At 41.5% G+C, this 23,807-nt stretch overlaps 1 protein-coding gene across 2 annotated transcripts in view; it reads right to left on the bottom strand.

Moving 5' to 3' along the window:
- fidipidine (coiled-coil domain-containing protein 93) overlaps window positions 1-23,585 on the bottom strand; it is a 55,942-nt gene extending 32,357 nt beyond the window's left edge. Inside the window, exons 1-10 of one of the 2 annotated variants that reach the window (XM_080276600.1) lie at window positions 23,480-23,585; window positions 20,136-20,249; window positions 18,133-18,227; window positions 16,952-17,063; window positions 11,604-11,759; window positions 9,377-9,508; window positions 5,133-5,171; window positions 3,022-3,075; window positions 2,719-2,820; window positions 2,356-2,585 (exon numbers count right to left, since the gene is read on the bottom strand). In XM_080276600.1, coding sequence (XP_080132726.1) covers window positions 2,356-2,585; window positions 2,719-2,820; window positions 3,022-3,075; window positions 5,133-5,171; window positions 9,377-9,508; window positions 11,604-11,759; window positions 16,952-17,063; window positions 18,133-18,227; window positions 20,136-20,249; window positions 23,480-23,530 — 1,085 coding nt within the window. In that variant the 5' untranslated portion in view covers window positions 23,531-23,585. Of the gene's footprint in view, window positions 1-2,355; window positions 2,586-2,718; window positions 2,821-3,021; window positions 3,079-5,132; window positions 5,172-9,376; window positions 9,509-11,603; window positions 11,760-16,951; window positions 17,064-18,132; window positions 18,228-20,135; window positions 20,250-23,479 lie in introns of both variants that reach the window. The other variant, XM_080276599.1, reaches the window with a different exon arrangement.
- Between the last annotated feature and the right edge of the window lie 222 nt (window positions 23,586-23,807).

The following is a 23,807-nucleotide window of genomic DNA, read 5'->3' on the forward strand; positions in this document are numbered from 1 at the left end:
TGGGTAGTGTGATCAGTAAGGATGGAGGTTTGGAGAGTGAAGTGATTGAAAGGGTACAGAAGGGAAGAAAGGTTGCTGGTTCCTTGAAAGCAGTGATAAGAAGCAGGGAAGTGAGCATGGAAGTGAAAAAGTTACTACATGACAGTATTGTGATACCAACTCTAACGTATGGAAGTGAAGCTTGGACGTTGCTGGAAGGACACAAGTCAAGAGTGAGAGCAGTGGAAATGAGTTATTTAAGAGGAGCATGTGGAGTCACATGGAGAGACAGGCTGACAAATGAGAATATAAAGGAGCATTGTGGTGTGGATGTGGATGTGACAGGAAGCGTTAGGAGGAATACACTGAAGTGGTTTGGCCATGTGGAGGGGATGGAGGGTGACAGACTGACGAAGAGAGTGTATGTGAGTGAGGTGGAGGGGGGAGAGGGAGGGGGAGGCCAAGGATGAGATGGAGGGATGGGGTAGAGAGGTATATGAGAGGGGGGGGGGTGAGTTGGGAGCGGGGCAGTGAAATGGCGGGGGACAGGGCGACGTGGAGGCGATTTGTTTGTGGCCACCCCGAACGGGATTGAGGTGTCTGGCAATAGATAGATAGATAGAATCCAATAACGTTTAAGTTTATTCTCGCTATCACCACATGATTATCTTCAGCCTAGGGAGACACTGAACTGGAAATTGCCTTAGTTAACCCCCTCATTATTAAAGATTCTTCCTAAATTCATGACATATTGTGGTACTGTAGTGCAAATAAAACACAAAATATACCAACGTCGTGAAGGGTTGTTGTTGCTCAGTAACCCCACTCTGTATGGCCAAGCACACCCATCAACTGGACAAAAGGAACAGCTCCTGCAGGGCCATACTGCATGATAAACCGGTGTTCCGTTGTGGAGAAGAATCATTTGGTTCCCTGACGGAAGCCATGACTGGGTGTCTAGACCCAGTTAATGGGCACCATAACAGGCTTCACACCACCCCATTATTTGGTTATATGTTTACCATCCAGCACTGTAAATGGTTTCCTGGGTTATGGGAACCATTACTCTTGTCACTAAGTGTAGAGCCACTTGAGGTGGAAAGACGAGCAATAAAAAGTAACAGGAAGGATAGGAGACAGGAAGAGAGAAGGGCAAACACAGGAGGAGAACAATAAAATAGAAGGAAAAACCTCCAGTTTGAGATATCTCCTAAGCTAAAAAAAAAAAAAAAATCATCATGCGGATATAGAAAAAATAAAAATAAAAACACAAATACTGACGATGTAGTGCTGTTCTCAGGTGTCTGTCCTTTCCTCTCTTCATTTCTTTTGTCCTTCCTTCCTGTCCTGCCTTTATTTCCTTCATTCTTTCCTCCTCCTTTTGACTTTACACTCCCTCTTCCGTCTTTTTTTCCTTTCATTCTTTCCTCTTCCTTCTGCCTGCGGGTGACTCTACATTAAGTGACAAGACAAATGATTTCCTGTACACCAGGAAACCATTTACTATGCTGGGTGGTAACCATATAACCAAATTATGGCGCCTGGTGGTTCAGTGGGTAATTAAGGTGCTCCAAATCAGATTGAGCCTGTGCAGGTTTATATCCAAGGGATGGTTAGGGTTTATTGTTTACATAATGCCATTCAGGGATGAGTGAGGCTGGTCACTCTCATCTTAAATGTCAGGACCAACTTGCCTAGCCCTGGGCTCTTATGCTCCTCACAGGGAGCCACAGGATTGGATGATGATGATGATGTTAACTTTTAATCCATACTCTGCCAGAAAAGCACTACAACTGAGCTGATAACAGGACCTGGAAAACAAATAATGGTTCAGATGTTTGAAATCCACTGCAGTATTCATCTACAACTTTGGCATCATTCATAAACCCCATCACCACAACACACCAATCCAACAAATAATTAATCCTTTCAGGCAGAGGAATTACTAGTATTTTATTCCAGCTACATTCAAGATATTTTAATCAGTTCAGACTAAACTTTCCCAAATGGACTAGATCAATTTAGCTTTCATTAACCCTTTCACTGGTAAAGATTTTTCCAAGGCCGAATAAAACTGTCTGGTGGTGGACTGATTAAAATGAAGTATACATCACTTGACTGAAAGTGTTAATGATATAGAGGAAGTTCTCATTACCATATATGGTGCAATTTTAAAATGATGTACTTCCCTTACTAAGTGCAAGGTAATTTACAAACAACTGCCTTTTAAAATACAAATGCTACCTAAAGGGCTGCTTTGTAAGTTACTTCTACCTAACTGCGAATTGTATGGACCGTGTTGTTATATTCTAAAACATATCCTTGATTTATAATGAAGAGTACTTGCAGTTCATTTTCAACATCAATGTCACTAACTTTTTATTCTCTGCTGAGTCTACTACCCCCAGGCTCTGTATCTCCAAGTCAAGTCTCTGCCGCTCCTCCTGCACCTCCTTCAGCCTGACACGGGCCTCCTGTGCCCTCGCTGCTGCCTTAGCCCGCCCCGCCTCTGCTTCAGACAGCTGGGAGGCCAGGGCTGCACACTGGGTCTCTAGGGTGGCTAAGAGTCGGGCCTGAGAGGATGCCGTGTCTCCCAGCACCTCCTCCTGATGGGATTGATCAAGTATAAAAATGTTTTTTTAAGCGTGTCAAAAATGCTGAAGAGGATAAGTTAATGGCAATAAGGCAACAGACAACACCTGTTACCCATAACATCAAGAGTGGGATGGTAATGCTTACTGTAATCTGCTGCTGAAGCTGAGAATAGTGTTCAGATGTTGCTGCGATCTCCTGCACACGAGAGCTGACAATGCTGCCCACTTGCTGTGCACTCAGCCGGCCCTATACAGGTTCAACACAGACAGAATTAGAGAACAGATTATAATGCAGAACTCATCTTAGTACTGTACCAAGACTATACAGTAATTCACAGCAGCAGAAAATATGTAAGACCAACACTCCTGGCCATACTAATGAAACAGTGTGAAGATGTAATCAAGTCCCTAAATATTATTTCCTAAACAACAAGAAATACAATCTTACCTCAATAACTTCTGCCACATCCAGTGTCTTCATTAATGCCTCAACCTGCGCCACCTGCTATGACATGCAGTTTAGTTTAAGTATACACAGACATAACACACAACCAAGGGAAGAGTTAATGTGAACACAATCTGCTACAGTGTTATAAGAGGAAATGTTGAACAGTTTACAGTGGGGAAATCAAATTTTATCTGTAGATTACTGAAAACAGAAAACAAACAGAATACAACTAGAAAAATACAGTATATGTTTTGGATGGTTCAATTTTTCCATACTTAAGGGTTGGTTAGGGTTTATTGCTTGCATGATGCCACTCAGGGATGAGTGAGGCTGGTCGCTCTCATGTTAAATGTCAGGACCAACTTGCCTAGCCCCAGGCTCCTATGCTCTTCATGGGGCAACAGAGGATTAGATGATGAATGAATGAATTAATCAATCAGACTTCAGGAAGATATTCAATTTCCTGATTGTATTATCAAAATGGACTGATGACTTGTCCTGTAATGTCATTAGGTGTAATTGCATGACCTAAATGAAATCTGCTTTGACAGAAAGTTCGTTACAAGATTCTAAGGGAATACAGTAATTAAACACACCAAGCAATATATGAGAGCATAATCATTCACTAAACAAATGCTGTACTGTATAAATCAGTTAGATAATGACACTCAGTATTATTAACCTTGATCAACACTAACACAAACTCTAATACATGTTAATTGTTGGCCCACAAATCTAGACTATCGTGAAGGCAAACTACAGGAAATATTGAGAACCTAATACTGGAAGTCACTGTTTTATGTTAAGGACCATCATCATCATCTGGACCTCCTTTCCCACCCTAGGGCTGGGTGAGAAGTAGCAACGTCCAGACAGCCTAAGTTCGCCCAGTTCAATGGACAATGTTTCCATTCACTCATCATTCACGCCCATGGAATCCTGGCTCCATCAGATAGCCCCCCAAAATTTCACCCTGCTCAGTAGCTTCACATATACCTGTACAGGCATACCCCGTGTTACGATACCCCAGCTTAGCGACGGGGGTAGAAATACCACCATACCCCACCCAACGATCGCCTAACCCTGGTTTGGCAATGGGTTTTGATTTTTTAACACTGATTTTGATGATATTTTAGACTTAAATTTTGTGTTTAGGTTGATTTATAAACTGTTTTTAGACTTAGATTAATGTGTTTTAGTTATAGGCAGAGTGTCATTTGGGGTACAGTTTACTAAGTTTGACTTTTTCCAGACTTAGTTTTGATGATTTTCAGATTTTATTTTTGGGGTTTGAGTGAGTTATAAACTTCTTATAGGCTTAGTTTAGCTTGTTTTAAAGCTATTTGGGGGTTTAGGTTAGCTAGAAACATGTTTTTGGACTCATTTGGGTGGGTTTAGGACTTGGTTGGGGGGAAAACCCATGGCTCAAAAACGCATCCCTATACTTTACATGTTAAATCTACCCCGAGACACGATACTCCGCCTAGCGATCACTTTTTACTTAACTAACTGCATCATTAAATCAGGGGATACCTGCACCTATCTGACAGTCTATCCGAACACTGTCACATTAAAAAGGGGTAACAAATCCCTGGTTATGTGCTTCTCTGCACAAAATTCATCCAGCCAGCTAGGTCTCTTGTCAGTCCCTTAGCCTCACCAACTTCCATATCTCTCTTCCTCACACACTCATCCACCATATCCCTCCACCTTCTTGGCCTATCTTGCTTCCTCCCTCCTTCAAATTCACTCAGATATATCTTTTTCATCACTCTATTGTCATCCGTTCTCTCCACATGACCAAACCATCTTAGTACACTCTCTTTGAATTGTGGTGTCCACAGACTTCCTCAATCTGCATCTTTCTTTGTTAAGGACACATTCTAAAATAAATTTTTTTTTATACAATTAGTATGGTAAATCAGAGGAAATTAGTATATCAGTTTAAAAGGTAACTATGGACTTTAACTGGCAATCTCTTTCTACCTTACTGAAAAAAAAATAATAATAATACAATAGCATAATGTATGAGTATAATGATGACTTACAGTACTTGAAAACAATAATATCACAAGACAAAGGCACACTCCTGTTTTCTCAACTGGTCTCACCTCGTTATCCGTACCATCAACTTCATCCTTCCCTCCGCGCTGAAAGCAGATACAGTAAAGAGAATTATGAGATGAGATACACAAAACAGGTCGAGCACTGTGCTAGCCCCTTGCAAGAAATGGCAGTTATAAAATAACAGGCAAAAAATTACAGTACTAAATACAATGGCTATCTATGGGGAAAGAAACACACTGAATGAAAAGCTCAAACTGTGACACACTGTATTTAAGACAATTTCATCATAAGCACAACCGATGAGAACAGAACTGCATCAAATCATTACAGTACTACATACTTTTTTGTTTTTAATGCAAAGGAGGACCCAATGGCTAAAAGCCTGCAAATTGTTCCCCCCCCCCCCCAAAAAAAGGAGTCAAATTCAAGATCTGTTCATCTTGAGATACCTGGACACCCTGTGTTTAACAAGACTGAGTTTAAAAGGCAGTACTGGGGTACTGTATAAACAAAACTGAACACTTGGCTTCTTTATCAAACTTCCCAATTGTTTTTCAAAGACATGATCTTAAACAATGCAGTGGGGCCCTTGTTTTACATGGGTAATGAGGGGGTACTGTCCCCGTGTACAAGATTCCCCATAAACATTTCCATAAGAATGATTGTTTTATAGCTAATGTGGAGGAACACTGCCAAAAATTTAAGAGATCCTTATTATGGCACTACTGGAGGCCATACCCCACCAACAAAGTTCCAGGCCCAGAAAGAATTCCGCCAATTGTTTTGAAAAAGTGTTCCCCTGAACTTGCCTCTGTCCTAGCTAAATTATTCAGACTATGCATACGTACTTCTTTATTCCCAAATTCATGGAAAGAAGCCAATATCCACCCAGTTCCGAAGAAAGGAAGTTCATCTGACCCCTCCAATTACAGACCAATAGCTGTCACATCTTCTCTTGGTAAGGTATTTGAAACTTTAATTAATAAGTACATTGTTAAACATCTTGAATCCAACAACTTAATTAGTGATAGACAATATGGTTTTCGCCACGAAAGATCCACCATTGACATATTCAATCTCTTAACTCATACCATTCATCAATCAATTGATCTTTTTGGAGAAACTAATGCAGTAGCTCTTGATATCTCTAAAGCTTTCGACAGAGTATGGCACCGTTCCCTGCTGTCCAAACTCCCTTGCTATGGACTAACGTCTTTTGTTCCTTTGATTTCTTCAGATCTTAGTGACAGGAAAATAAGAGTAAAAGTAGATGATGTATATTCCAATTTCCACTCAATTAACGCCGGTGTGCCGCAGGGATCAGTTCTGGCGCCAACCCTACTTCTGGTTCATATTAATGATCTCTGATCTGTCACCCACAATCCCATTCACTCATATGGAGATGACTCAACACTACATAGTTCATTCACACTCAGACATCCATTTACAAAGTCTAATATCTCCACCTCTCAACTCAGTACAGCCACCTCCATAAATCAAGATCTATCTACAATCAGTGAATGGGGACAAAACAACCTTGTCTCTTTTAATGCTAGTAAAACTAAATATATACAGTTTACTAACAGACAGATATTGCCTGATTCGTACATTACCTTCAGTGCTACTAATATTCCCATCTCCAAAAGTATTGAAATTCTTGGTGTCTCACCTAACAGTGCTCTCATCTGGACCTCTCATGTCAGATCACTTGCTAAAACCGCCTCAAAGAAACTTGGATTATTGTACAGAGTCCGTAACTTCTTCGCCGATGAGCACTTAGCTATAATTTATAAGAGTCATGTGTGCTCTCAGCTTGAATATTGCTCACCCTTGTGGAATGGTTGTGGAGAGGTTGCATTAAGACAACTAGACAAAATTCAGAACAAAGCTGTTAGAATCATTAACAACCCTGCCATTACAAATAAACTACCTCCTCTGCAAGAAGGAATGTTGCCTCCCTTGCATTATTTTACAGATACTTTTTTGGCAAATGCTCAGACAAAGTTGCGTCCATGGTGCCACCTCTCTATGCCTTCCCTTGTGCTACACGGGCATCTGGTAGAGCTCATGACTGGAATGTCACTCAGCCATATTGCAGAACTTCTGCCTATCAGAATTATTTCATTCCCCGAACTGCATCTCTCTGGAACTCGCTTCCCCAGAGTTGTTTCCCTCCAAATTTCAACCCACAACTGTTCAAGTCTAATTGTTACAGATATTTTATGAACAGAGGACACCAGTAATCTGGTGTATGGATTATTTTTTTTTTACTCATTTGTTTTTCCTTCCTCCGTTCTGTTATTTATAAAAAAAAAAAAAAAAAACACACACACACAAGCATAAACACACACTGATCATCATTAGGCATAAAAAATACAGACTGTACAAAAACAATGGTAGTAACGGTAGGATTTAAACTCAACACAGTAGCAGATGTGACTAACGCTGTATTTCTGCAAGGCTCGAGCCTTAAGCCATGTTTTGCTCTTTGGTTTAAGGCTCAGTGGCCCCACAAAAACACTGTAGTCTCTGATCAGCCAACCACTGTAAGCACTCAGATCAGCTGACACTATTTACATAAAATATTCATTTCTAAAATGTATCCACAGTTACTTCCACCATCATCGCCACTGCAAGTGACATATTCATTGAATAATTCAAAAGAAACGAGAAAACAGCACTTTCAACAGAAGAGACAGTACCTGCTGTGTGTATTTACCTATTTGTATTTACCTATTTGTAGTATACAGGAAATGAGCAATGCTCGTGTTGTCCTGTCTCCATATCCACATTTATCAAGTCTACCTTTACACACATGAATGTTTTTCTCATGCACCACCTCTTTGTCTAAGTCGTTCCAAATATTTAAGTATTTACCTAATATACCTAATTGTGATATACACGGAATGTACTATGCTCGTGGGTTTCCGTCGCTGTTTCTCAGTAAGTCAAATTTAGCTTTAAACTCGTTTAAGTTTTTAGACTGGACGATCTCTTTGTCCAGGCTATTCCATAGGTCTATACTTCTGTAAGGAAAGCTATATTTCTTGATATCCTTCAAGCAGCTTGACTTTTTCAATTTCATTCCGTGTCCTCTTGTTGCTCTCTTATCCCATACAAACAGATCTTCTTTGTCAATTTTATCTACTCCCACCATGGTCCTGAACACTGCAATCATGTCTCCCCTCTTTCTCCTTTCCTCTGAGGAAGGCAAATCCAGTTTTTCCAGCCTTTCTCTGTATGACAGGTCTGTCAGACTGTGTGTGTGTGTGTGTGTGTGTGTGTGTGTGTGTGTGTGTGTGCTCGCGCGCATGCACACTAGCTCCATGACCACACCCACGATCACTGTAACACTATGCTTTTACAACATTTCAATTAATCAAACAGCCTACCCAACCTGGCAGCTGCCTCCACCTTAGTCACGTATAAGTGCACAGTCCATTCATTAACCAGCATCTGTGCTTGAGAATGTCCTACTTTTTTAAAAAGTAAATAATAATAGAAAGCAGCACCCATCTGCCCCTGTTACCACAATGAGGGCTTTTCTGGTGCTTGTGGGGCATCATGGTTCAAGTAATACAGGGTAAGTATTAAACTGACTGCAGATTACAAGAGATTCTGACATGTTCATTGGTCAAGGTAGGAAATAACACATGGCCAGCATGGGGCAAGAGAATGATGCCCTGAATATCACGTGCACATGCATTATGGCCATGACGTCAGCATCCTGTGACAGTGGGTATTCTCAATGTTCAAGGCAGGGTTCGTAGCTGCAATCTTCCCACATAAACCAAGAAAAGGCCAGCATAAAGGGTATAAGGGCAGAGATTAGGCGTGCTGTGTAAAAGGTGATTAGCGTATGCCACGCCTGTGTAAAGAAAGGTCCCACCGTCCTTTTACTCCATCACATTCCACCCTGGATCACCTTCAACTTCATCATTCAGCCCTGAACCGTTTTCTCAAAATGACGGAATGACACCTAAATAAATACAGGATTAACCAGAATACAGGATGAAAAAATTACAGAGAGACATTACAGAGATGATGTACTGTAATACAAAAATACAAACATATATGACCATTCCCTCACTATGATGACATTTTTCTTGATTTATTCTTGCAACCTCTTGGCTTAGGAGAGATTTTCTGAACTGGAGAGTTGAAGACAGTCTTCATTAACCCCTTCAGTATGAGAAATTTCTACTAGGTTAAATAAAATCATCCAGGGGTAACAAGACATCATACTGAAAAGGTTAAACGAAGTACCCCATGTTATAACAATATTCACCTTTCCTCCACCAGCAGCATCCATATACTGTTGTCCATATTCCAAGAGTGTGGTCTGCACTCTGACACTCTTTGACTCATCTTCAGATACTCCGGCTTTCCTCCGCCATCGACGCTTAGGGCCATACGCTGACTGGGGGTGGGGTTGTCAAGCATTTCAGGTTTGGCAAAATAAAGGTGGCTGCTGCTTAGAAAAGGGATTATTAAAGTAGACAACCAATTTTTGGTATGTTCAAATCTTTCCCTAGGACACAATCTGCAATTGTTATATAACCACAGGGTGAAGATGAAGAAGAGGAAAAATAACTCTAGGAGGAAGATGTGGGTACAATCAGTTACCTCCCAGATTATATCAATAATAGTCATCTAGGTGCAATCTGTTACCTCCCAAATTACATCAATATCACTCATCCTCAGAATAGTGTTAATGCAGAGGGTAACTACAAGGATCTTCATAAATCAAAGTACACTGGGTCCCTCAGTGGCAGAGCTAATTGATTCTGGGGATGCAATGTGAATATGGGAACTAGGTCTGGCCTTCCTTAGGTCTAAATCTCCATTCAGTAACATTACACTGCATCACCTTCTTCCTCAACAACCACTGCTAACTCTACTTACAATTACCTTCAGATCTACTAGGGGCAAACATTCATAAACTCCAAAGTACTCTACATCACAGCATCATGAGGACAAAAATGAGATCATCACAAGGCCCTGTCTCACCTCAATATTGTGTCAGTACTTACGCTAAGGCAGCTGTACAGCATTCAGCAACTACCTTCCAGGTTTCCACATACCACACATACATAACGCTTTCCACAATTTTTCCTATACCCATTACCATTCTACCATATACTTAACCTAGATGTTTCTCACATGCTTATTCCACTATCTGCCTTACTATGAATATCTAAGTTACAAATCCCATACTACTCCAGAAAGTACCCTTCTCCTTACTCACCAAATATTCCAACATTAGCCTTATCTTTTCTATTACTGTTCACTCATATACATTCTCCACAACACAGAAGACTTATTCTATAATATTATATTCAATCTTTTCAGAGGAATCTTCACTTCTGCCAGTTTTCTCATCCTTTGCCACCAAAACCAATCATGTTTACCTTAACACTCACTTTATTTCATTTACTTCTGTACAATGGCACGGTCACAGCCTTCTTCTACTCACTCATCCAAACATTTGGGCATATGTCCCACAAACAGCTCATTGCACTCTGTCCAAAATGCTTTATCATTTATGCATGGCTCATCAACACTTTCTGCCTTCCTATTCTTCAACGTTTACAGAGCATTCTTTTTCTGCCACTATTGCATTCTGGTGTGCCATATTTCTTGCTTGTGACCACCCACCCTGGTCCTACTTACCATTACCCTGCTTTTGCCATTCCTATTCATCATCTTTTCACAACAATCTCTTCATCTGCTCCTTACTGCACTTCCATTTATTAGGATTCGCCCATCATAATTTACATTTTTCTAATTTAGGGTACCTGTTCTGAGGGTATGAGCATTCCCATTTTACACCAACCATCCCTTTCAGACTGCTGTTTTTGAGTAACCCTAGTCTGTCTGACCAAGTAGATCCATCAACAACTAGCTACTGCCCTTGCAGGGAAGTCCCATGCATTATGTTCTGTTGCGGTTGACAGAATCTCGACACAGGGAAGAGTGTGGAAGTTTGGTTCCCAGATGATTGCCACATCTGTGTCTCTCCACCCAGTTAATGGGCACAACAGCAGGTTCCACATGACCCTGTTACTTGGTTATATGGTTTTCAGCGAGCACTGGATATAGTTTCCTGAGTAAGAGGAAAATTGTCACTCACTGCAAAGTCACCTGATGTGGAAAGAAGAGTTATAAAAAGAGAAAGGAAGGATGGGAGAAACTGGCAGAGAGGAGGGCAGACACAAGAAATGGATGATAAGGGTGAAGGAAGAACTACACAACACTACATCAAATGAGTAGATGATGGCAAATGCCACCTATCACCATCCCTTTCAGGTGCTTTCACAATGTGCTGGGAATACTGTATACAAGTAGTAGTCTTTCCAGCTTGAAGGATACCTGGTATCCTCACAACAAAGAAGTGGCAGTAAGAATATGTATGAAGTGTATGTGCATGTGATTCAGTCTGAACTGTGTTTCAGTGTACCATACTTATGGCTACATAAATAGTAAGCAAAATGCAGGGAAACACAAACACAAACCTGCAAAGCAGCTATAGTCTTTGTAGCTGTGGGCAGAGTAGGTGCAAGGCGTTGGTGCTGAGGGTCAGCTGTGTGACGACGGTACTCCAGAAGGGACAGCTTACGGGTCTGATCACCAAACTCCTCACGGGTCTCCAGGGCCTTCTTCACCAGCCACTGACACAGTACAAAGATTAAGATGTCATCTTGATATAATTCATTCATTCATCATCCACTCCTACATTGTCCCATGAGGTGCTTAGAAGCCCATGGCTAGGCAAGTTGGTCCTGACATTTAAGATGAGAGTAACCAGCCTCACTCATCCCTGAGTGGCATTACATGAGCAATAAACCTTCACTGACTCAATCCGATTGGAGTGCCACAATTAATCATTAAACCACCAGGCGCCAAAGTTTGGTTATATGGTTACCATCCAGGGTAGTAAATGGTTTCCTGGTGTACAGGAAACCATTTGGCTTGTCACTCAGTGTAGAGTCACCCACAGGCAGAAGGAAGACGAAACAATGATGGAAAGAAAGACAGAAGAGAAGTGTAAAGTCACCTGTAGACAGAAGGATGAGGAAAGAATGAAGGAAAGAAAGACTGAAGAGGATGGAAGGAAAGAAGGATGGAGGAGAGGAAAGGATGGTGAGTGCCCCACCTACCTTCTTTAATTATTCTTTTTCTTTGGCAAGAACAGCAGAGTACAGTGCTTCAAATTCAATTCACAGCGGCAAAAGGGCAGTATCATACTTCCATATCACTATAGTGACTTTTTATTTTTTGTCTGACTTGAAGTTACTAAGCAATTTTTCCAGGTTAAGAGAAACTTTTCAAAATGGATGAATACAATATTCAACATCCACTAAGAAAGGTCTTCCCCCAATTGAATAAAACAGTCTGTCTATCTATCTATCTATTGCCAGACGCCTCAATCCCGTTTGGGGTGGCCACAAACAAATCGCCTCCAAGTCGCCCTGTCCCCCACCATTTTACTGCCCTGCTCCCAACTCACACCCCCCTCTCTCATACCTCTCCACCCCATCCCTCCATCTCATCCTCGGCCTCCCCCTCCCTCTTTCCCCCTCCACCTCACTCACATACACTCTCTTCGTCAGTCTTTCACCCTCCATCCTCTCCACATGGCCAAACCACCTCAGTGTGTTCCTCATAACACTTCCTATTACATCCACAACCACACCACAACGCTCCTTTATATTCTCATTCGTCAGCCTGTCTCTCCATGTGACTCCACAGGCTCCTCTTAAATAACTCATTTCCACTGCTCTCACTCTTGACTTGTGTCCTTCCAACAACGTCCAAGCTTCACTTCCATACGTTAGAGTTGGTATCACAATACTGTCATGTAGTAACTTTTTCACTTCCATGCACACTTCCCTGTTTCTTATCACTGCTTTCAAAGAACCAGCAACCTTTCTTCAACCTTTCTTCCCTGCTGTACCCTTTCAAGCATTTCACCCTCCAAAACTCCATACTTACTCATCACACTACCCAAGTACTTAAACGTACTCACATTTTCCAATTCCTCACCATCCAACCTCGCTGTACATTCACTAACTTCACCTCTCTCAAAGACCATCACTTTACTCTTCCCTACATTCACCTTTAGATTCCGTTTCTTACACACTCTCCCAAACTCATCCACCAAGCCTTGCAGCTCCCCTTCGTCTTCACTCAACAACACAGTATCATCTACAAACAACAGTACAGGGAGTTTCCAAACACTATCCTCTCTCACCAGGGCCAATCCAACATCCAGTACCCTACCTTGTACCTCTTTTATTACCCCATCCATGTACAGATTGAACAACCATGGAGACATGACACATCCCTGTTTCAACCCAACTTTCAAAGAGAAAAATTCACTTAGTTCACCATCCACACGCACTGCAGCCTTCGCACCATCATACACACTCTTCACAGCATTCAACAACTTCCCATCTACTTCATAAATTCTTAATACTTTCCACAATCCTTGTCTATCCACCCTGTCATATGCTTTCTCCAAATCCATGAAAGCCGCATACAACTTCTTTCCCATCTCTAGATACTTTTCCGCTAAAGATCTAAGAATGAATATCTGATCTACACAACCTCTTCCCTTCCTAAAGCCTCCCTGTTCTTCTCCAACTAATTTCTCTGTTCTTTCTCTAACTCTGTCAATAAGTATCCTACCATACACTTTTCCTATTATACTAAGAAGACAAATGCCCCTATGATTACCACACACTTCTATTTCCCCTTTTCCTTTGTACAAGGGAATAATTATACCTGACTTCCAATCCTCCGGGACTCTACCTTCCTCCCAGGCCAATCTGCACATCTTCCACATCCATTCTACTACTATCTCTCCCCCATGCTTCAGCATTTCACCACACACTCCATCAATTCCTGGGTCTTTCCCCGATTTAACTTTCTTCATTGCTTCCACAACTTCCATCCTACTGATTTCTTCCTGTCTTCTCACCTCCCTCCTTCTCCCAGCCATTCCCCAGCCACTTATACTCTCATTACTTCATCCTCTATGTTCAACAATTCCTTAAAGTGTTCTCTCCATCTGCTCACTTTTTCTCCCTTCTCCACTAGTAATCTACCATTTTTATCTTTCACTCCCCTGCTAACTTCACTTCCAACCTGTCTTACTCTTTTCACCTCTTTCCAGAACATTTTCTTACAGTCCCTCCACTTTACACTCAAATTCCTTCCAAATTCCTCATCCACTCTCTTCTTACTCTCTCTTACTAATCTTTTCACCTCTCTCTTTCTTTCTACATAAAACTCTCTCTTCCGCCTCTCAATTTCTTCCACACCCCTATTTCTCATCCATTCATTGTATTCTTTCTTCTTTTGTGCCACAGCCTGTCTCACCTCTTCAGTCCACCACGCTGTTCCTTGCACCCCCCTCCGTCTTCTCTTCCTTCCACACACCACATCACATGCTGCACATATTTCTTCTGTAAATATCCTACACACACCTTCCGCGTCTCCCATCTACTCCGATTCATATTTGCCCAATCGTTCCTCCACTTCTCTCTTATACTCTACCTTTTTCTCATCCTCTTGTAACCTTTCCACTCTCCTTGCAACTACTCCTTCCTCTCGTCTTTCCCTTCTTCTATTCCTCCATCTTACTTGAATCCTAATTCTGACCACCACCAAGTAGTGGTCAGAAAGTCCACTACCCCAACCTGTATAAGCTCTTGCATCCATTACACATCTTCACATCCTTTCATCCACACACACATAATCAATCATTGCCTTCCTTTCATTCAGTTCACCACCCACCCTTCTCATCACTCGCCATGTATACCTGTGGATCATTTTATGCCTGAAGAGGGTATTGGCTATCACCAACCCCCTCCCAGCACAAATGTCCACTAACGCACTCCCATTCTCATCTATCTCAGCAGGCACTCCCCACCCACCAACTATTCCATCCACCTTCACATTCCCAACTTTACCATTCATATCACCGATCAAAAACACTCTCTCATTCCTTCCAAACTTTTCCATGCACACTTCCACATTTGTCCAGAACTTTTCTCTCACTCTTCTAGCACGATCTTGCGTTGGTGCATACACACACACGATCGCCCACATTTGTATTCCAGCTTTCAACTTTACCCACACAATCCTTGACCCAACTGATCCATACTGTCTTATGCTCTTCTTCCATCTTTTACTCACAACTATACATACTCCTTCCTTTGCCCTCTCATTCTCACCTACTCCTGCACATATACCCCATCCATACTCCCATTCTCTCACACTTTCTCCTCTCCATTTTGTTTCAGTTATTCCACATACATCCACTTTCACACCCTCAAGCACCTGGACAATCTTTCTCTCTTTCACCTCATCATTCACTCCTCTTACATTCCATGTACCCATTACCAAGTCCTTTGTCCGGTCCTGGGTCATCATCGTTTGGTCAGTCCTTGTCCGAGGCTTCTTGTTTGTTTTTTTAGTTAGTTGTTTTCCAGGGAGGGGCACTAACCCTTCGCCAACCCTTTTAGTCGCCTTTTACAACAAGCAGGGATACTGGAGGAGTATTCTTGAAAAAAAACCCTACCCCCAGGGGGGGTTTTCAAACAGTTTGGCAATGGGGAAAAAAAAAAAAAGCTATCGTACTGAAGTAGTTAATAAATAGGCCTATATAAGTCATAGGGTGAAAATGATGACACTGATGAGTGGATGAATGATGCAATATTTGGTTTAAGTTCCAAATTAGCAATAAAAGTGAAAATTAAATGAATGAAGAGCAAGGTGTTTGTTTTAAATGGAATAAGGACATAAGCTGGGATCTAAGACTAATGGTATGGCAGTGCAGAATACAAAGTATTCAGGGAGTACTTCAGACAGCAGCAAAGAGACTAATTTTATGAAAGGGTACAATAAGACCAGTGAGTTATAGCAGTTCTTTGAGCAATAACAAAGAAACAAAACATTGGATGAAGGAGCAAAAAGAGGTCTATATGACAAAATACCAGTTCAACCTTCATATCAAATGGTGAAGCTTGGGCAGGACTTGAGATGTATGAAGTGAGGGCAATAGCAACCAGCTACTGTACTTCAGACATGTATGTGGAATGAACTAGGAAGATAGGTGGATGAATGAAAGCTTATGTGATATATGCAGAATGGGGATGAATGTGGGGGAAAACAGAAAGTACTCTGATCAGAGCAGACCAATGGAATGAAGGGAGGGTGTGTGAATGATTGGAGGGTTTATTAGTATGGACTGGCTGGCAGAAGAGGTATGCCAAGAAATGAATACAGACTCAAGAAAATGAGGTACAGGGTATATGAATGAAGATACAGTGCCATGCCACTGGAGGAGTAGTTGTTGCTGTATATGGATAGAAAAATGTACCAGTAAAGGCTCTTTTGTTGCCTCTCTGACCTTGATAAATCGTTGAAAATATAATTCTAACATTCATGGTCAGTAAACAAATTAGCTGTAAGATAATTTTTAACTGTGGGTACAGCTTGAAACAGATCCATGCACAGTATCAGTGTTTTCAACTCAAAACATAGAGAAACTGCAAACTTAGTAGCTGAGGAACCCCAAAATTTTGACATAAGAATACCATTACTATAGACAAAGGGTAAGGCAACTCTCAATTTTTGACAATTTCCAATGCACCTGACAAAAACAGAACCTGTTTAGTTACTCTGTATCATACCTGACTGCAGTCTAAAGGGGGACGCAGACTAATAGAATCTAATGATCATAAGCATCCATTAAATGAATGTCAAGTATTGGGAACTTATTTTTCCCTCTGCAATTTCATCTTTAATTCGGTATCCGTTGTGGCCAACAGACAATGGCAGGGTAATACTATACCTGGATAACGGGGAAAATGTGTATGGCGTCAAGGCCCTGTATCTGATGAGGCTCAAGGCGGTGAGGACAGCTCATTGATCTCACCACATGCACAATCTTCTCTGTCAGGGCACTGTTAAAATATAATATAAAGTTGCAGTGTGACAAAAACATAAAGTCGCAATATATACAGCCTTTTTTATGCACATAGTAAGCTTAAAAAAAAAAAAAAAAAAAAAAAAAACACGTGTTCCAATGCTACTGGTAAAGCTTACAGACCGGAGTTTCCCACTTTACAGCACCTTCTGTATGGACAATGGTGTGATAGTCTGGATCACATCCCTGACTTACAATAAGGACTGCCTGTACTGTACAGTAAACTCTCAATTATCCGCCGTAATTCAGCCAACCCCCATGCTGGATACTGCAAAACGTTGGATAATGCATAGGTATCCCCAATCAGCTACCCATTCAGCGTCAAGCAGGATAATGTGTCGCTATCCATCTCAACCCTCTATCCTAAAAACTTTCCTACAATATTACCCACGCGCAAAGGATTAAAATCAAGCATAAGCGAGGGTCACAAAAGCAGAGCACACAGATACAACCTTACTGTACAGCAACCATGGGAGACACCGATGGCAGACTCAGCACACTGGGTGGGATGCTCCCTCAGTGCACTGTGATTGGCTGGTGCGTAGCAGGGTCTGCCTGCGCGTCAAGTAGGTCCTTCGTCTGAGCCAGATGATACACCTCACCGCCGGAAAATGCATAATACCATCGATTGCTTCCCATTTCTGAGCCAGATATCGCATACTTTCACAGGATATTCTTCTAACTGAGTCGAGCAAAAAGCATCAGATACTGCATTGGGCCAGATACTGAGACAACAGATAACTGAGAGTTTACTGTACTAGCATTTGTCTTTTATGTCACTGTTACAAAAAAATAAAATAATAATAATAAAAACAAAACGAATACTCTCACTATATATCACAAAGCTTAACCCGAAATAAAAAAAAAACATGAAGTAACACCCATCAGTTGTAGTAAAAGATAAAATAAGCATTAAAATGTATGACAAAATCACTCATAAATACCCTAAAAAACAATGTGATGAAAGTAATCCACTCAACAACATGGTATAATAAGTTTAGCATGGCATTCCATTCTCTCACAATGCAAAGTAAAATGTCACTCACATCTTTTGTCCAATTGTCAAGTTCTCATGAAAGAGAAGGTCGATATCCAGGTCAAAGTTGCAGGTCTCAATACACCAGGTCATCCCTCCAACAATCTGTCAACACCAAAAAGGGCCTCAGAATGCACAAGTAGAGGATGGCCCTTTAGTCTGATAAGAACTTCAATCCAAGGACATGCTTTGCATTATAATCCTAGTTAACATCTGATGATATTATACTACTTAAGAAAGAACTCAAGTTGATGGGGGTTAACTGAGCTGATGGAACAATGAAACAGTGTAATACCAAGAATACTGGAACTACTGTACTGTTTTTTTTTTTTTTTTTTTCTTTTTTTTTTTTTTTTTTTTTTGGGGGGGGGAGTTTTATGCCATGTCCCCTTTTCTCAATAAGGGCTAGGGCATTGCCCCTGGGTGGAGGACTTTGGTTTTGGAGCATGTAGCACTTTATGACCAGATGTCCCTCCTGATGTCTACCAATGACCCTTGAGTGGACTCAAACCTTCAACCCTTCGGTCAGAGCGCTCTAACCCACTGAGCCACGGCTCCTACATCCAGCTAGGTGACAGGAGTGCACTACCTCTCCCGGCAGGGCAACTTACCCATGTGCAGCGCAAACTCACAATTCTTTGGTCTTGAGTCAGGTGCTCTACCACTGAGCCACCATGCCCATCATTAAATGATAGAGTATTTACTGTATTTGTTTATAGAATGCAAGTGTTGCCTTTACATGGTTCCAATTTTCAGTACAGTACATGATTTCATGTTGTAAGTCTTCAGTATGGTGGTGGGTGGTGGCAACCATCATCCACTCACTTGATGTAGTGCTGCCTGTTTCTTCCTGTTTCATTTTGTTTCATTTTTGAAGGCTCCAACATCCTTGCATGCGTTGGCCTTGGTCACTTAATGGCGGCTCTCCATGCTGTTCAATCTATGGCAGCCTCTCTGTTCAGTCCCTTAACCCTGAGGTCACACTTAATGACCTCATTCCAAGTCTTTCTTGGTCTACACCTCACAACCCCAACCCAAATATTAACGCTTCTCACTTTCTGCACCCCCATCTTCTCCACATGCCCAAACCACCTCAATCGACCTCTCCTGATCACAACACCAATAACCCAGCCCCCCCCAGTCCTTGCACTCAGGGGCGCACTGCACATCCACCTAATCATTGTCATTTCTGTACTTCTGATCCTACGAGAATCCTCTTCCTTCATTGCCCAGGTCTCACTACCATACAGTTTTACACTCCTAACATATGCTGCATACAAAGATCCCTTAGAACATATGGAAAGCCCTCTCAACCTCAGGAGAGGCAACAGCTCCCTGAACTTCTTCCAACCACCTCTCACCCTAGCCACAGAACTAGCTCCAGCCCCACCTCCAACACATAACATATCTCCCAAACAACAAAACCCTTCCACACACTCAAGAGACTCACCTGCAAGTTCAATCCTTTCACGCCTGACAATCTCCACCTGCTCTCCCCAACACACCACACACATAAAATCAGCATTATCTCGCAGTCTACCTCTAACACCACTACATCACCCACTTATCACAAACACTGCACAAGATGGAATTACTTCCCATGTCTATGTGGCAAAATGCACAAGGCCACTCTCCCTCTTCTTTGACGGTACCACCATCAACCCTAAATATCATCACTTTTGTCTTACCTGCATTTACTCTTAAGTCCTTGTGCTCCATACCATCTCTCCACTTCCTAAATCTTTCCTCTCTGTATTACAGTATATGATTTGTACTATACAGTGACAGTCCAGGGGTAGCGTAAGACGAGGCAGGTGCAGAAACATTGCAGGATGGAGTTCCAAAAAAATAAATAATAAGTTATTGTATCTGATAAACTTAAAGATATGGTTCTAATACATATTTGGATACCTGAGATAGGTCTTCATCTGCATTATAAGCAGTCATGATCACAGATTTGCCATAAAACTATTTCAAGGCATAAACAGTTAAAACTGTGCTCAGAATCCTAACCTTATCAAAAGGAGAGAGACCCTTTATGCGTGCCCTGAAGTACCCTGCAGCCACCAGCAACTCCACAATCTCATTCAACTTAACTCCTTGGTCCTCATCCTCCCGCACATCTACCTATTGATTGAAAACACCATCACTACGGTCAGCAACATCTGCAAGTAAATACTCAGCAGCTTACAGGGAAGTTTTGCTGTTTCTGACAGTCATGAGTTTTGTGAATGAAAATTTTTCTAATTCTTTTATTTTTTAATGTGGTTTGATTGATTCTGATGTTTATTCCTGTAACAAATGCTCTGTTCTGCAGTCCTCTACACCTCTCCCCCTTCAACAATGGGAACCCATGAGAATATAAGGTTCTGAGTAGAGGAACCACAGGAAAACGAAAGAATTTGACATTAAAGTGTTCTCTCCATCTGCTCGATTTTTCTCCCTTCTCCACCTGGAAGTTGCCATTTACATCTTTCACTCCCCTGCTACCTTCTTTATCACCCTGTTCCACTTTCTTAACCTCTCTCCAGAACATTTTCTTACATTCCCACCACTTTACATTCAAATTACTCCCAAAATCCTTAGTCACTCTTTTCTTACTCTCACTTACAAATCACTTTACCTCTCTCCTCTTCTCTATACAGATCTCTTTATTCCCTCTCTCAACTTCCCCATGCCTCTGCTTCCCATCCACTCACTATATGTTTTCTTCTTTTGTGCCACAGCTTGTCTCACCTCTTCATTCTACTATGCTGTTGGCACCCTCTTTTGTTTTCTCTTCACCCCACACACCACCTCACATGCTGCACAGACTTCTTCTGTGAATACCTTGCACACACCTTCCACCTTCCCCATCTGTTCCATATAATATTTACTCAATTGCTCCTTCACTTCTCTCTTATATTCTGCCTTCTCTTCATCATCTTGCAACTTTGCTACCATCTTTGTATGGACTGTTTCCGTCTGCATTTCTCTCCAATTCATCCAACGCATTTGTACCTTGGCTCTCACCACTACCAAGTGGTGGTCAAAAAGTCCACTCCCCCAACCTCTGTATGCTTTTGCATCCAGCATATAATCTTCTCATTCTCTCATCCATACACATTACACAATCAATCAATCAATCAACGCCTTCTGTTCATTCAGCTCACCACCCAACCTTCTCATCACTTGCCATGTATACCTGTGGATCATTTTGTGCCTAAAGGGGATATTATCTATCACCAATCCTCTCCCACACATATGTCCACCAGAGCGCTATCTTTCTCATTCATTTCTGCAGGCACTCCCCACTCGTCAACTACTCCATCCAACTCCACATTCCCTACCTTTCAATTGGTATCTCCAATCAAAAACACTTTCTGAAACTTTCCTGCATGCTTCCACATTTGCCCAGAACTCTTCTTTCAATCTGCCTGCATGGTCTTCTGTCGACGCATATACTCACAAAATTGCCCATGCTTGTATTCCTACTTTCAATCATAGCCACACAATCCTTAAACCAACAGATCCATACTGTCTTATACATGTATTCTCCTTCCAGGTAGATGGTGGCAACCATCCACTCAATGATGTAGTGCTGCCTACTTCTTCCTTCACCTTTATCTTTCTTTTTCTGTGTCTGCCCTCCTCCCTTCCTATTTCTCCCATCTTTCCTGTCACTTTTTATTACTCTTCATTCTTTTCAGGCAGATTTGCATTGAGTGACAAGCCTAAAGGTTTCCTGCACACCAGAAGACCATTTACAATGCTGGGTAGTACCCATTTAACCAACTCATATGTGCTCCCTACGTGTCAACAAGGGGGTTGGCAGAGGGTCAGAGCCCCTTACCTTAAAACAGCTAACTCAAAATGCCACCTCTTACACGATTATGGCATCTGGCTATAGATAAACAGAGACAGATCTCTTACACACAACAATACTTTGCTAGACCCTCCTTTGCCCTCTCATTCTCACCTACTCTCGCACATATACCCAATCCATACTCTCACTTTCTCACCTCTCTTTTTGGTCTCAGTCAATCCAAGTATGTCCACTTTTGCATCCTAATGCAACTGTACAATGTCTTTCACCTCATCATTTGCACCCCTCGCATTCCATTTAGCCCTTCTCAACATGCCCTTTGTTCAGACCTTGGTTGCCACCTGTAGGTCTGTCCGGGTCCAAGGCATTTTGTTTCTTTTTAGTTGGTTGTTTTCCGGGGAGGGGCACTAACCCCCCACTCACCCACTTGTTGACACATATGGAACATGTATGGGTTGGTTATGTGGTCACCATCCGGCATATTAAATTATTTCCTGACAAGTGTAAAACCACCAATTCTAAACACAAATCACGGCAAGTGGAAGCCCACCAAGTAAAATTTTTAGGTTGATTTGGCTCCAAAGTCAGTCACTAATTGTCTGCCTGTATTAACCTATCATAACAATCTATCCTAATTCAACCAAGCCTAACTTAATTTAACCTGATCTGAACAAACTGAGGCAGAATGAGTTTCAGGTCCAAACCAACCCTTTGCCCTAAGTATGACATCACTGCCAATGTCGACAAACCTAACTTCATGCTCTCGAGTTACAGGTAATATTGCAGAATTTGGGTGCTATGAATGAAATAAACAATTCTTGGGGTAAATGTATGCTTTACTTGAAGCAGTAGAAGGATCTTACCAATTCAATTCATATTCCTCCAGTTTGTTTTCTGTATTTTTCTGACTGTTTTCAGGATGGTAAACTACCTTTTCCTCCTGAAATTTCTTCCACTGCATCATCACGTTTCTTATGCAATACCTATGATTGTCTGTCTTACTCAATGTGCGCAAAGGTGGTTTTCGTTTCCCAACTGGATGTTAGGCTGGGTTGGTTAAGTTAGATTAAATTATTAGGTACAGCTGAACTAGGTTAGGATAGGTTTAGTTAAACACTTAGGCCTGGTCAGTGCTTCTGCCATTACCCTGACCAGGTAAATGAGTTGACAGTGCAACATACGAAAGCTAAAAACAATGAGAAAACAGATTTTGCATGAAACATTTACCGCCCTGAAATTATCAGAAAAATATAAGACTATCAAGAAGAAGAAGAACTGATTTGGTAAGGTGCTTCTACTGCTTCAAATAAAGTAAATGTTTACCATCTTTAGTAAGAAATGATATTTTTGAAAAATCTGTAGGTCATAAATGAATTTACGGATGAAAAACCTTCATTAAATTTTCATCATTTGTTAATGGAAGCTCTCCTGCAGTTTGTCCACAAGTTATTCTATCAACATACATTTGTTGGTTGGCAAAAACTGGAGCATCCCTAACTGCAGCTTCATTATAACCCTTCAAGTTTCTGCAAGGTCACTTAGGTTAACTTACGTGTCCTTCTCTGGCACTGCCTGACCGTGGCTTAGTTTCCGTAGAGATCATCGTATCGACTGCAGGACCATAAACATGAAACACCGAGAGGGAAATAACACCCCTGTTTACAACTAAGGTCCGCCCACATTTCTTAAACAGTCTTGAATATGGGACTGAAAATTATTGTAAAGATATACACAGTGGAAGAGTAAAAATACTTTGTAATTCTGAAGCATCACATCTATCTGCAAATCGAACATAGGTATGCTGTGCACTTAAGACTGTTCAATACTACTTTTAAACACTAAAATACTACAACAGCACACAAGCACTCATGTCGAGATCG

This window comes from Coenobita brevimanus, chromosome 65, assembly GCF_032717465.1.
Source record: "Coenobita brevimanus isolate Jiangsu-jjx chromosome 65, ASM3271746v2, whole genome shotgun sequence".
Taxonomy (NCBI): domain Eukaryota; kingdom Metazoa; phylum Arthropoda; class Malacostraca; order Decapoda; family Coenobitidae; genus Coenobita; species Coenobita brevimanus.